The 15,433-nt window shown below is 53.8% G+C and overlaps 1 protein-coding gene across 4 annotated transcripts in view; it reads right to left on the reverse strand.

Annotated features, from left to right (window-relative positions):
* Positions 1-1,250: 1,250 nt before the first annotated feature.
* The window catches only part of LOC140187717 (tyrosine kinase receptor Cad96Ca), a 30,976-nt gene continuing 16,793 nt past the window's right edge, over positions 1,251-15,433 (reverse strand). For 2 of the 4 annotated variants that reach the window (XM_072243306.1, XM_072243305.1), the window contains exons 6-12: positions 12,781-12,879; positions 10,792-10,952; positions 8,004-8,135; positions 6,851-6,965; positions 6,053-6,152; positions 3,961-4,060; positions 1,251-2,495 (exon numbers count right to left, since the gene is read on the reverse strand). In XM_072243306.1, the coding sequence (XP_072099407.1) occupies positions 2,373-2,495; positions 3,961-4,060; positions 6,053-6,152; positions 6,851-6,965; positions 8,004-8,135; positions 10,792-10,952; positions 12,781-12,879 (830 nt within the window). In that variant the 3' untranslated portion in view covers positions 1,251-2,372. The remainder of the gene's footprint in view (positions 2,496-3,960; positions 4,061-6,052; positions 6,153-6,850; positions 6,966-8,003; positions 8,136-10,791; positions 10,953-12,780; positions 12,880-15,433) is intronic. The other 2 variants (XM_072243307.1, XM_072243308.1) reach the window with 2 other exon arrangements.

Below are 15,433 nucleotides of genomic sequence, written 5' to 3' on the forward strand. Positions count from 1 at the left end.
TCACCTGGGACTGTACTCACTGGAATTCAGAAGAATGAGAGGAGATCTTATCGAAACATATATAATTATGAAAGGGATGGATAAGATAGAGGCAGAAAAGTTGTTTCCACTGGTAGGTGAGACTAGAACTAGGGGATATAGCCTCAAGATTCGGGGGAGTAAATTTAGGACGGAGAGGAGGAGGAACTGCTTTTCCCAGGGAGTGATGAGTCTGTGAAATTCTCTGCCCAATGAAGCAGTGGAGGCTACCTCAGTAAATATATTAAAGATAAGATTGGATAGATTTTTACATAATAGGGGAATTAAGGGTTATGGGGAAAAGGCAGGTAGGTGGAGATGAGTCCATGGTCAGATCAGCCACGATCGTATTGAATGGTGGAGCAGGCTCGACGGGCCAGATGGCCGACTCCTGCTCCTATTTGTTAAGTTCTTATGGCTTCATCCCCTGTGCCATCCGATTTCTGAATGGACACTCAACCCATGAACACTACCTCACTATTTTATTACATATTGCAATGTACTGCTGCCGCAAATCAACAAATTTCACAACAAACGCCAGAGGCACTAAACCTGATTCTGATACAATGCAAGTAGCGTTTTAAATTTTCTACCTGTGTCATAAGTACACCTGAATAGATGATCATTTATTTGTGGTGGTATTACTGTATGTGTTAGGTGTGTGAGCTGTATGTACTGTGTTGTGCACCTTGGCCTGGAGGAACATTCTCTCATTTGGTGGTATATGTGTGTACGGCTGAGTGACAAAAACTAAACTTGAGGGTGGAGGTGGAGGTGCCTGACTGGGTGGATAGGTAAGTAATTGACCCTTCGTATAGAGAATGGATGGGGAGGGGGAGCTGATGGACAAGTGGGAAAGAGAATGTTGCAGAAATAAAGGGAGGTGAGGAGTGGATAACGAGACTGATGTGATCACTGAGCTAGGAGACAGTGCAGGCTGAAGGGCATCCTTCTGTGCTGGTATTGTAATTTCTGTCTGATCACATTGTTGTGTCTGCAGCAGTAACATTGACACTGACAGGCAGAGGTGCAGGTTTACAATCAGGACACCCGGTTTTATACACGGTGAGAAGCTAAGAACAGTCTTTCACACACAGCTCATCTGGAACCAGCTGCTATCCTCAGACAACAGCCCCACACCGAGTAGCAGCACCATCCACACCTCACCTGCCTGGGCATGCCAAACCACCTTCCACTGCCCAGGTAAATCAGTAACCCAGTGCAAGGGACAGCAGCCAGCCACCAAGATTAAGGATTTAAAGATTATCTTTACTTATCACATTTACATTGAAACATCAAAACACATAAAGAAAAGGCATCGTTTGCGTCAACAACCGACACAGCCTGGGGATTGTGCTGGGACATCCTACAAGTGTGGCCACACTTCCCACACCAACATTGCATGCCCACAACCCTAACCAATGGAATGTGGGAGGAAACCAGAACACCCGAAGGAAACCCATGTGGTCTCAGGGAGAACATACAAACTCCTGACAGACTGCGGCAGGAATTGCACCCCGATCGGTGATCGCTGGCACTGTAACAGCATTATGCCCACCACTATGCCACCATGCCACCCATCTGTGGGCACAGGGTCATAACCGGCAATATTGAGGTCCCATGCACAGCCTCCCTGCACGTGGTCACGGGTCTCCACTGGAGTCAGTCACCAGGTTTGAGGAGACTCCAGCAATTTTCTGCAGATGTACCATGGAGAGCATTCTAACCGGTTACATCGCCATCTGCCATGGAGCCAGCAATGCACATGATCAGGGAAAGCCGCAGAGGGCTATAGACACAGCCAGCTTCACCAAGGCCATGAGCTTCCCAGCATCAAGACTTTTAAAAAGGCGATGCCTCAAGGTGGCATCCATTATTGGGGACTCTCACCACCCAGGTCATGCCCTATTCTCCTCACTACCACCAGCGAGGACATACAGCAGGGATTTCCAACCTATGTTATGCCGCAGAGCCGGGGGTCTGCGGACTCCAGATGGGAACCCCTGAGGTGTAGGATCCTCAAGACCCACACTCAACGCTTTAGGAACAGCTTCTTCCCCTGCGCCATCAGATTTCTGAAAGGTCCACGATCCTATGAGAATTACATCACTATTTTGGTCTCTTTTTGCACGATATATTTTTTATATACTTATTGAAATTTATAGTTTTTTCATATATTGCATGGTAGTGCAGTCACAAAACAACACGTTTCATGACATATGCTGGTGGTTCTGAGGGACTGTGTACACGCCGAGTGCTGCTGGTCACAGGTCACGTTCTGTCCACACTGTGGGCGAAGGTTGGGACCTGACGTAGGCGGGGGATGGGCGGTGAGAGGAAGATCAAGGTCTACATCAGACTGAATCGAACCAGCCCCTGACAGGGGTCTCCGTGTGGTGGGGGTGAGGCAGACTCCAGCGAGCAGAGGTGTTCTGCTGTGCAGACGGCTCAAAGCAGTCCTCCACTTGGATGTAATCCTGAGAAAAGAAAGATTGCAGAGTTAGTCAGGTTGCCACCGAGTGATCTGCTCACAATGGGAGCCCTTCATCTTGCTTGCCAAGGGACACATCACCGAGGATCCCGTCACTGACGGATCTGCTCACCCAGGAATCCGTCACCGTGCGAGCTGATCACTGAGGAACCCGCCACTGACGGAAAACCCCCGCACATGACAACACCTCCCCCCACCCCACTTGTAACATATCCACCTCGAGAGTACAGACCCTGAGGGTGTTCACCCTCCCTGGGGACAGACCCTGAGGGTGTTCACTCTCCCTGGGGACAGATCCCAGGGTGTTCACCCTCCCTGGGGACAGACCCTGATGGTGTTCTCCCTCCCTGGGGACAGACCCTGAGGGTGTTCACCCTCCCTGGGACATTCCCTGAGGGTGTTCTCCCTCCCTGGGGACAGACCCTGAGGGTGTTCACCCTCCCTGGGACATTCCCTGAGGGTGTTCTCCCTCCATGGGGACAGACCCCAGGGTGTTCACCCTCCCTGGGACATTCCCTGAGGGTGTTCTCCCTCCCTGGGGACAGACCCTGAGGGTGTTCACCCTCCCTGGGACATTCCCTGAGGGTGTTCTCCCTCCATGGGGACAGACCCCAGGGTGTTCACCCTCCATGGGGACATTCCCGGAGGGTGTTCTCCCTCCCTGGGGACAGACCCCAGGGTGTTCACTCTTCATGGGGACAGACCCCGAGGGTGTTCACCCTCCATGGGGACAGACCCTGAGGGTGTTCTCCCTCCCTGGGGACAGACCCCGAGGGTGTTCACCCTCCCTGGGGACAGACCCTGAGGGTGTTCTCCCTCCTTGGGGACAGACCCTGAGTGTGTTCACCCTCTATGGGGACAGACCCCGAGGGTGTTCACCCTCCCTGGGGACAGACCCCAGGGTGTTCTCTCTCTCTGGTATTGGTGTTCTCATATCCCAGGTCCCAACACACTCTTGCAGACAAATTGTGCAAATCAGTTATTCAGAGCCAGACTCAATCCAGCAGCCACAGGAACCACTGGATGAGATGGCAGCAGGTGGTGATGTAACCACATGGCCACCCCTGCCCAGCAACATGGGCTGCCGGCAACGGTGGTGGAGGTGGATACGATGGGGTCTTTAAGACACTTTCCGGTAGGTACATGGAGCTTAGTAAAATAGAGGGCTATGGGTAAGCCTAGTAATTTCTAAGTTAGCGACATGTTTGACACAACTTTGAGGGCCGAAGGGGCTGTATTGTGCTGTAGGTTTTCTATGTTTCTAACATCCCACCATTGTTTAATGCAGCTTCTATCTCCCCCCATTCCTGGTGTCTGGTGATTCGACCCAGGGTGGACCAGGGTCATTGTTGGGTCAGGATGCCTCTAGTGCGGTGAGCTCAGTCCTCAGCCTGGTGTCCAGTCTGATAGCCCAACAGGCTCGGTTGTTAAATGGCGACCTCCCCACTTACTGCGTCATTCTCCACCAGATCCTCCAGGTACTTGGTGATGTCACTGAACGGCGGCCGCTCCTCATGTCTGTCTGTCCAGCAGTAACCCATCACCTCGTACCTGCAGAGATACAGGAACCCCTGGGTAACCATAAGACCACAAGCCATAGGAGCAAATTTAGCCAATTGGCCCTCAGATCTCCCCCACCGTTCCTTCATAGCTGCTCAAACACATTCTTCTGCTTTCTCTCCTTAACCTTTGACACCCTAACCAATCAAGAACCTATTAACCTCTGCTTAAAATATGCCCAATGACTTGGCCTCCAGTCACCTGCGGCAATGAGTTCCATGGATTCACCATCCTCTGGCTAAAGAAATTCCTCCTCATCTCCGTTCTAAATGGATGTTCCTCTATTCTGAGGCTGTGCCCTCCGGTCCCGGACTCCCTTCCCCTCCCCCTCCACTAATGGAAACATCCTCGCACATCCACTCTATCCAGGCCTTTCAATATTCGATTGTTTTCAATGAGGTTCCCCCGCATTTTTCTAAACTCCAGTGGGTACAGGTCCAGAGTCATCAAATGATCCTCATATGTTAACCCTTTCATTCCCTGAATAATTCTCATGACTTTCCTGAGGTGAACATTCCCATAACCTTTCACCGCTGACCCACAACCCCACCCTCTCATCTTACCCCAGGGTGGGTGCACATCGTCAGGACAGGTTGTAGTTCCTGTTTCAGTGTCTGAGGGGGCAATTCCCGACGTTGGAGTGCATTTGAGCCCTGTTCCCCAGATTCTGGGTCAGGAGGGATGTGGAGTGGTGGCCCTGCTTGTTGTTCGGTCGTCAGGTGTGGGGGGGGGGGGGTGGATTGATATACAAAATTTATTTATTTATCACTTGTACAGCGCATCAAAACATACACCAACATTTATCTTTTTACCCTACCGACCAAAACGACAGAAGTATGTGCTGAGGGCAGCCTGCTAAAGTCTCCACATTCTGGTGCTAAACTAGCAAAAACAACAGAACAAAGCAACAACAGCAAGACAAACCCATTTCTCACACACGTACCACACACACACACACACACACACACACACACACACACACACACACACACACGAACACACATGCACGCACGCATACGCACATGCACGAACACACATATATATACACACACACACACACACACACACACACACACACACACACACACACACACATACCACACAGACACACAGAAACACAGAGGCAGGCGCGCACACACCTGCCACCCCGGGCCTCGTGCCCTGGCTATTGACTTTGGACTCACATGGACCTCTGACCCTGGGATGCTGTCAGACCTCCTGTCTCCCGCCGACACAAACCTCTGAGTTGAGGACTTGTTGATCTGGGTCCTCAGCGCCTGGTGACCCAACCTCTGGGGAGTGTTGCCCTTCAAGCACAGAGTGCTTCAACTCTGAACCCTGACTTTTCATTTACTGCCCCTGACCCATAACTCCCCCTTCATCCCTGTCCCTAAACCCTAATCTGACTTTTAACTCCCCACATTCCTGTCCCTAAACCCTAATCTGACATTTAACTCCCCACATCCCTGTCTCTCAACCCTAATCTGACCTTTAACTCCTCCACATCCCTGTCCGTAAACCCTAATCTGACCTCTATCTCCCCCACATCTCTGTTCCTGAACCCTAATCTGACCTTTAACTCCACATGTCCCTGTCCATAAACCCTAATCTGACAACTGACATCCACATTCCTGTCCATAAACCCTAACCTGCCCTCTAACTCCTCCACATCCCTGTCCATAAACCCTAATCTGATCTTTATCTCCCCCACATCTCTGTTCCTGAACCCTAATCTGACTTTTAACCCCACATGTCCCTGAACCACAACCTGTCCCATGATTCCCTGTGCTGTCCCCAACCCTTCAAAATCTGAAAAAGCAACTGAGCTGCAAGCTCGAGGGATATGCCCGTACCCTGTGTCCCCACAGAGAGAGAACGTGTGGTCCATGGCTGTCTGGGGGATGGCTGAGATCAGACTGTACCTTGGACCACTGCACGTGGCTGGAGAGGGTTGGAGAGTCCACGAAGAGTGAGAGTACTTACAACTCTTGTCGGCACTGCTGGGGGGCCTTCATCTTGTATCCAGAACAGATGTTGTACACCACCTCCTTGGCTGACTCGAACTCCGGGTAGGGGGAGCTCCCTGTGGCAGGAATGGAACCAGGGTCAATGGGGACCTACGGCAGAAGCATCTGTGGGACTGAACCCGAGATCAGCCCACCCAGGAATGCCACATGATGTCAGCATTGTACTGGGCAGTGGACAGTGTTTGAGTCCAGTGGAGGTTAGTGTCCTTGGCACAGCGGTGTGGGTTATCATTACCAGAACACAGACCCAGTGTCGGCACCCTGAGCTGGGCTGGAGAATGAATCGGGTGGGGAGGGGCACAATGAACAGAGAGGTACCCTCACCAGCACCGACACAGTTGTCCACAACCATGGGAGGAAGTAGGGACTGCTTTGGGGGGAGGAGGGCCGTGAATTGGGGTGTGAGTATGAGGGGGCAGAAGGAGGGATGAATGGGGGACAGAGAGAGAGGAATAAGGGTGCAAATGGGGGTACAGGAGGTTGGGGATGGAGGGCAAGATGGAGTGGTGTAAGAGGGAGAGTGGAGGGAGGAATGAGGGATGGATTGATGGTGTGGAAGGAAGGAGGGAGGTAATGTAGAGTGACTAGCAGCAGTGGAATGCACAAGAGAGGGGTGGTGAGTGGAGGGAAGTGAGTGAGGGGGAGAAAGATGTGCAGCGGATGAGTAATGATTCAGTGATGAGTGATGGGGGTGGAATTGGGATTGAGGGACCAGAGGGGACGATCTTCAGAGTTCCACGGAACGTGCTCTTACCCAGACTATAGAGCTCCCAGAGCAGAATCCCAAATGCCCAGACGTCTCCCTGCAGATTGTAAATCCCGTCAGTGAAGTATTCCGGGGGGTACCAACGGAACGGGATGCTGAAGTTCTGCACAAAGCAGTTAAACTTTAAAATCACTGGATGCAGATCTGTCACTACAGAACACCGGGGGTACGGTACCGGTGGGGACGGGTCTGTCAGTGTGTAACACCCGGGTACGGTACCGGTGGGGACGGGTCTGTCAGTGTGTCACACCGGGGTGCGGTACCGGTGGGGACGGGTCTGTCAGTGTGTCACACCGGGGGTACGGTACCGGTGGGGACGGGTCTGTCAGTGTGTCACACCGGGGGTACGGTACCGGTGGGGACGGGTCTGTCAGTGTGTCACACCGGGGTGCGGTACCGGTGAGGACGGGTCTGTCAGTGTGTCACACCGGGGGTGCGGTACCGGTGGGGACGGGTCTGTCAGTGTGTCACACCGGGGGTACGGTACCGGTGGGGACGGGTCTGTCAGTGTGTCACACCGGGGTGCGGTACCGGTGAGGACGGGTCTGTCAGTGTGTCACACCGGGGGTACGGTACCAGTGGGGACGGGTCTGTCAGTGTGTCACACCGGGGGTACGGTACCGGTGGGGACGGGTCTGTCAGTGTGTCACACCGGGGGTACGGTACCGGTGGGGACGGGTCTGTCAGTGTGTCACACCGGGGTACGGTACCGGTGAGGACGGGTCTGTCAGTGTGTCACACCGGGGTGCGGTACCGGTGAGGACGGGTCTGTCAGTGTGTCACACCGGGGTGCGGTACCGGTGGGGACGGGTCTGTCACTATATACTGTAACAACGAAAATGCTTTTTATGATGAGAAATTTTTGGTGAAATTAAAGTAATTTTGTTTCATTGGACTGTGAATACTGTATCCCTGCCGACCTTTAAAGATACGATCAATCTAACCCTTCCCTCACGCATAACTCCATTTTTCTGTCATCCGTGTGCTATGTAAGTTTGTCATAATGTCCCTGACATCTCTGCCTCGATCAGCATGCTGGCAGAGCGTTGCACACACCCAGCACCCAGCACCCGGCACCCGGCACCCGGTGTGATAAAACCACTCCGACCCCCCCCTGTACTTTCTCCAAACGGTTACTCACCGCGCTTCCCCTCTTCTGCATCTTGACCCGAGGATCAGAAAAGTCAATGGCCAGACTGAACTCCGCAATCTTACACTCCTGGGGAAAGCGTCCCACCAGGATGTTTCGGGCAGCCAAGTCGCGGTGAGCGATCTGCAGAGAGAAGTCAGTCTCAGTGATGTGGGGCCGATGCGGGACCGATGCGGGGCAGTTTGCCTGGCCGTGCGCGCACTGCCAATCCAGGACACACCGCTGGATGGCGCCATTGCACTGAGCCTGGCTTGGCCAATGACCAGCTCAGCGACGCCAAACCCAAACGCGCCATGTGGAGTGGTTCTAGAGCACAATCCCTTTGGCCACAGTGTTGTACCACACTAATTAACTACTAATCAAATGTCCAAATAAATGAAGCCCTTCTGCCCATGCGATGTCCATATACATCCATTTTATTTAGAAACACAGCACAGAATGCAGCCCAATGAGCCACGGGTCCAGCAACCACCTATTTAACCCGAGCCAAATCACAGGGCAATTTATAATGACCAATTAACCTGCTGACCGGTATGTGTTTGGACTATGGGAGGAAACCCATGTACACTCGGGAATAACATACAGACTTTCTCACAGAGAACATTAGGTTTGAACACCGAACTCCAACACCCTGAGCCGTAAGTGTCATGTTAACTGCGACGTTACAGTGCCTCCCTAATTTCCTGCACGTTCATTCATAGTCATAGTCATAGTCATACTTTATTGATCCCGGGGGAAATTCGTGTATCCAAGAACCTCTTGAACGTTTACGTATATCATTTCTGCCTCGACCAGCACCCGGCAGCCGGCAGCGCGTTACAGGCACTCACCACCTTCTCTGTACAAAAACTTGCCCCTCACATCTCCTCTGAAATAACCCTTCCCCCTCCACACACACACACCTTGAAAGCTTGCCCTCTGGTATTAGACATTTCAACTCATGGAACATATTAGTTTTTGTCTGTTCTATCTGTGCCTGTCATAATCTTGTAAACCTCAATCAGATCTCCCCTCAGCCTCCAGAGAAAATAACATAAGCCTGTCCAACCTCTCGTTATAACACATACCCTCTGATCCTGGTAAATCTCTTCTGCACCCTCTCCAAAGACTCAACATTCTTCCTCTGTGCTCATCCCACATTTGGAATACTGGGAGCAGTTTTGGGCCCATATCGAAGAGAGGGTGTGCTGGCATTGGAGAGGCTCCAGAGTACGTTTATGGCAATGATCCAGGGAATGAAGGGGTTAACACGAGGATTATTTGATGACAGATAGAGTGGATGTGGAGAGGATGTTTCCCATGGTGGGGAGTCTAGGACCAGAGGACACAGATAGAGTGGGTGTGGAGAGGATGTTTCCCATGGTGGGGAGTCTAGGACCAGAGGACACAGATAGAGTGGGTGTGGAGAGGATGTTTCCCATGGTGGGGAGTCTAGGACCAGAGGACACAGATAGAGTGGATGTGGAGAGGATGTTTCCTATAGTGGGAGAGTCTAGGACCAGAGGACACAGACAGAGTGGATGTGGAGAGGATGTTTCCTGTAGTGGGGGAGCCTAGGACCAGAGGGCGCAGATAGAGTGGATGCGGAGATGATGTTTCCTGTTGTGGGGGAGTCTAGGACCAGAGGGCGCAGATAGAGTGGATGCGGAGATGATGTTTCCTGTTGTGGGGGAGTCTAGGACCAGAGGGCGCAGATAGAGTGGGTGTGGAGAGGATGTTTCCTATAGTGGGAGAGTCTAGGACCAGAGGGCACAGATAGAGTGGATGTGGAGAGGATGTTTCCTATAGTGGGGGAGTCTAGGACCAGAGGGCACAGATAGAGTGGGTGTGGAGAGGATATTTCCTACAGTGGGGGAGTCTAGGACCAGAGGACACAGACAGAGTGGATGTGGAGAGGATGTTTCCTACAGTGGGGGAGTCTAGGACTGGAGAACAGAGGGACATCCATTTAGAACAGAGATGAGGGGAAATTCCTTTCACCAGAGGATGGTGAATCTGTGGAATTCATTACCACAGACAGCTGTGGAGGCCAGGTCATTGGATATATTTAAAGGGGAAGTTGATAGGTTCTTGATTAGTCATGGCACCAAAGGTTACAGGGAGAAGCAGGAGAGTGGGATTGAGAGGGATAATAAATCAGCCATGATGGAATGACGGAACAGACTTGATGGGCTGAATGGCCTCATTCAGCTCCTAGGTTTTCTGGTGATGCTCAGCCTCCCCTGCTCCAGGGAAAGCACTCCAGGTTTGTCTGATCTCTCATCCTGGTAGACCTCTTCTGTACCCTCTCTGAAATCTCCACACGGTAGGGTAGCGGTTAGCACAATGCTCTTACTGCACCAGTGACCCGGGATCAATCCCACTACTGTCTGTAAGGAGTTTGTACGTTCTCCCAGAGGCCGCGTGGGTTTCCTCCCACAGTCCGGTTACGGTTAGTAAATTGTGGGCGTGCTATGTTGGTGCCAGAATTGTGGCAGCACTTGTGGGCTGGTCCCAGCACATCCCTGGACTGTGTTAGTCATTGACGCAAATGACACATTTCACGGTATGCTTCGATGTAGATGTGACAAATAAAACTGACCTGTCTTTTAAAACCTCTCTACAAGAGGGTGACTGGAACTGAATGCAATACCCGAGATCCGGCTTAACTGCGGCTTTATAAATCTACGGCCCTGACCATGGGAAGGTCAGTGGCATTGGGAAGGGCCGCGGCGCTTTATCTCGGCCGTCCACACCCGGCTGGCACCTGCTCACCACGCCAGCCCAGCCGAACCTTTACCTTCTTTGATGCAATGTGCTGCATGCCCAGAGAGATGAAGTATGCTACCAGTGTCAGCTGGGACAACAGGTCCTTGCAGCTGGAAAGCTGTTCCCTGTTGACCTGCAGGAAGCTCTTCAGGTTCTGGGAGCCCACGTGCTCCATGATCAGAACGTACGGCTCTGGAAAACACCACATAAGCTCGTTAGCACCTGCACGCCCGAGGAACTGGAGTACCACTCAGCCTGTTAGCCCCTCAGATTAAGTCCTGGCCTCAGCGTCACTGCTGACCCATTTCACTGCACACTTCCTTATACATTTTGATGTGTATGTCACAGAAAAGGCCAATCCTTAGTCTCCATCCCAACCCCACATGCTCCGGCTGTCATGGTCGGGAAACAGTCAGTCTCCACCCCAACCCCGCATGATCCGGCTGTCATGGTCGGGAAACGGTTAGTCTCCATCCCAACCCTGCGTGATTTAGCTGTCATGGCAGGGAAACAGTCAGTCTCCATCCCAATCCCACGTGATTTAGCTGTCGTGGTCAGGAAACGGTTAGTCTCCATCCCAACCCCGCGTGATCTGGCTGTCATGGTAGGGAAACAGTCAGTCTCCATCCCAACCCCGCATGATCCGGCTGTCATGGTCGGGAAACGGTCAGTCTCCATCCCAATCCCACGTGATATGGCTATCATGGTAGGGAACCGGTTAGTGCCAACAGCCTGGTTCATTTCTTGCCACTGTCTGTAGGGCGGCTGTATGTACTCTCCCCGAAGGCGTAGGATTGCTCGGGGTGCTCCGGTTATCTTCCACATTCCGAAGATGAGGAGTAAAGCAGATTGAATGAGCCCAAACTCAGGTTGGAGGAGCAACACCTCATATTCCATCTGGCTGGTCTCCAGCCTGACGGCACGAAGATGGAATTCTCCAACTTCCGGAGGTTTCTCTCCCTCCCCTTCTCCGTTTTTCCATTCCCCACTTTGGTTCCTCTCTCGTCCTTTCTCTTCTCCTCACTTTTCTCCAGTGCACCTCCTTCCCTTTCTCCCATGGTCCAGTCTCCTGCCCTATCAGATTCCTTCTTCCTCAGACTTTACTTTTCCCACCTATCCCCTCCCGGCTTCTTAGTTCATCCCCTGCCCCACCCACTCACTTTCCAACTCATCTGGTTTGACCCCTATCAGCTGCCAGCTTGCACTCCTCCCTTCCCTCTCCCCTCTAATCCCTTCCCTCTCCCCTCTAACCCCTTCCCTCTCCCTTCTAACCCCTTCCCTCTCCCCTCTAACCCCTTCCCTCTCCCTTCTAACCCCTTCCCTCTCCCCTCTAACCCCTTCCCTCTCCCCTCTAACCCCTTCCCTCTCCCTTCTAACCCCTTCCTTTCCAGTTCTGACAAAGGTTCTTGGCCTGAAACATCGGCCATAGATGCTATCTGACCTGCTGAGGTCCTCCAGCATCTGCTGAGAGTGGTGACCAGACCAGTACACATTGCTGAAAAACCAGCAGACCAACCTTCTTTGTATCAGCCCCGATATGGCTCCAGTGGTCAACACACAACCACAAAGCCATTGAGCAGAGTGAGGCAGTTCAGCCCATTGAGTCTGCTCTACCATTCCAGCATGGCTGATTTATTATCCCTCTCAACCCTATTTCCCTGCCTTCTCCCCAAAGCCTATGACACCCAATGAATCAAGAACCTGTCAACCTTGGCTTTAAATATACTCAATGACTTGGCCTCCAGAGCTCCCTGTGGCAATGAATTCCACAGATTCACCACTCACTGGCAAAATAAATTCCTCCCCATTTCTGTTCTAAATGGACGTGCTTCTAATCTGAGGCTCACTGCCTGCCAGGTCTGCGAGTAGCTGAGGCCCCAAACAACCTCACCGGTCACAAGTTACCAGCCGGTTTATCCGAATTTATGCTTTGTGAGCAAGCTGAACACAAGGGGTCAGGGCGACAGAGGTCCTTGCTCCATGGCCCCACCGGGATGGGTCATTCGATCTGAGCTCACACCTTCCAGAATGTTCCACTCCAACAGCTGGATCACATTCTTGTGGTATCCGAGTTTCTTCATGATGCTGATCTCTGTCTTCATCTTCTTCTGGGACACAGCTGTTGGGAGTGAACAGGCCAAACTCAGCACCATCCTGGATGAAAGATCAGAGGGGTGGTACTGAGGGAGGGTCACACTGTGGGAGGGGTGGTACTGAGGGAGGGTCACACTGTGTGGGAGTGGTACTGGGGGGTCACACTGTGGGAGGGGTCGTACTGAGGGAGAGTCACACTGTGGGGGGGTGGTACTGAGGGAGGGTCACACTGTGTGGGAGTGGTACTGGGGGGGGTCACACTGTGGGGGGGGTGGTACTGAGGGAGGGTCACACTGTGGGAGGGGTGGTACTGAGGGAGGGTCACACTGTGGGGGGGGTGGTACTGAGGGAGGGTCACACTGTGTGGGAGTGGTACTGGGGGGGTCACACTGTGGGAGGGGTGGTACTGAGGGAGGGTCACACTATGGGGGGTGGTACTGAAGGAGCATCGCACTGTGGGAGGGGTGGTACTGAGGGAGGGTCACACTGTGGGAGGGATGGTACTCAGGGAGTATCACACTGTGGGGGGTGGTACTGAGGGAGCATCGCACTGTGGGGGGAGTGGTACTGAGGGAGGGTCACACTGTGGGAGGGGTGGTACTGAGGGAAAGTCACACTGTGAGGGGTGGTACTGAGGGAGGGTCACACTGTGGGGAGGGGTGGTACTGGGGGAAAGTCACACCGGGAGGGGTGGTACTGAGGGAGAGTCACACTGTGGGAGGGGTGTTACTGAGGGAGGGTCACACTGGGAGGGGGGGGTACTGACGGAGGGTCACACTGTGGAGGGATGGTACTGAGGGAGAGTCACACTGTGGGAGGGGTGTTACTGAGGGAGGGTCACACTGTGGGGGAGTGGCACTGAGGGAGGGTCACACTGTGGAGGAGTGGCACTGAGGGAGGGTCACACTGTGGGAGGGACACACTGTGGGAGAGTCACACTGTGGGAGGGGTGGTACTGAGGGAGGGTCACGCTGTGGGAGGGGTGGTATTGATGGAGGGTCACACTGTGGGAGAGGTGGTACTGAGGGAGGGTCACACTATGAGGGGTGGTACTGAGGGAGGGTCACACTGTGGGAGGAGTGGTACTGAGGGAGGGTCACACTGTGGGGGGGTGGTACTGAGGGAGAGTCACACTGTGAGGGGTGGGGGTGGTACTGTTGGAGGGGTGGTACTGAGGGAGGGTCACACTGTGAGGGATGGTACTGAGCGAGGGTCACACTGTGGGAGGGGTGGTACTGAGGGAGAGTCACACTGGGGGGTGGCACTGAGGGAGGGTCACACTGTGTGGGACTGGTACTGAGGGAGGGTCACACTGTGGGAGGGGTGGTACTGAGGGAGGGTCACACTGTGGGAGGGGTGGTACTGGGGGAGGGACACACTGGGAGGGGTGGTACTGAGGGAGAGTCACACTGTGGGGGTGGGGGGTACTGACGGAGGGTCACACTGTGGAGGGGTGATACTGAGGGAGAGTCACACTGTGGGAGGGGTGGTACTGAGGGAGGGTCACACTGTGGGAGGGGTGGTACTGAGGGAAGGTCACACTGTGGGAGGGGTGGTACTGAGGGAGGGTCACACTATGAGAGGTGGTACTGAGGGAGGGTCACACTGTGGGAGAGGTGGTACTGAGGGAGGGTCACACTATGAGAGGTGGTACTGAGGGAGGGTCACACTGTGGGGGGTGGTACTGAGGGAGGGTCACACTGTGGGAGGGGTGATACTGAGGGAGAGTCACACTGTGGGGGGGTGGTACTGAGGGAGGGTCACACTGTGGGAGGGGTGGTACTGAGGGAGGGTCACACTATGAGGGGTGGTACTGAGGGAGGGTCACACTGTGGTGGGGGTGGTACTGAGGGGGGTCACACTGTGGGAGGGGTGGTACTGAGGGGGGTCACACTGTGTGGGACTGGTACTGAGGGAGGGTCACACTGTGGGAGGGGTGGTACTGAGGGAGGGTCACACTGTGGGAGGGGTGGTACTGGGGGAGGGACACACTGGGAGGGGTGGTACTGAGGGAGAGTCACACTGTGGGGGTGGGGGGTACTGACGGAGGGTCACACTGTGGAGGGGTGATACTGAGGGAGAGTCACACTGTGGGAGGGGTGGTACTGAGGGAGGGTCACACTGTGGGAGGGGTGGTACTGAGGGAAGGTCACACTGTGGGAGGGGTGGTACTGAGGGAGGGTCACACTATGAGAGGTGGTACTGAGGGAGGGTCACACTGTGGGAGAGGTGGTACTGAGGGAGGGTCACACTATGAGAGGTGGTACTGAGGGAGGGTCACACTGTGGGGGGTGGTACTGAGGGAGGGTCACACTGTGGGAGGGGTGATACTGAGGGAGGGTCACACTGTGGGGGGGTGGTACTGAGGGAGGGTCACACTGTGGGAGGGGTGGTACTGAGGGAGGGTCACACTATGAGGGGTGGTACTGAGGGAGGGTCACACTGTGGTGGGGGTGGTACTGAGGGGGGGTCACACTGTGGGAGGGGTGGTACTGAGGGACGGTCACACTGTGGGGCGGTGGTACTGAGGGGGGTCACACTGTGGGAGGGGTGGTACTGAGGGAGGGTCACATTGTGGT

The sequence above is a fragment of the Mobula birostris genome, chromosome 25 (genome assembly GCF_030028105.1).
Source record: "Mobula birostris isolate sMobBir1 chromosome 25, sMobBir1.hap1, whole genome shotgun sequence".
Lineage (NCBI taxonomy): Eukaryota > Metazoa > Chordata > Chondrichthyes > Myliobatiformes > Myliobatidae > Mobula > Mobula birostris.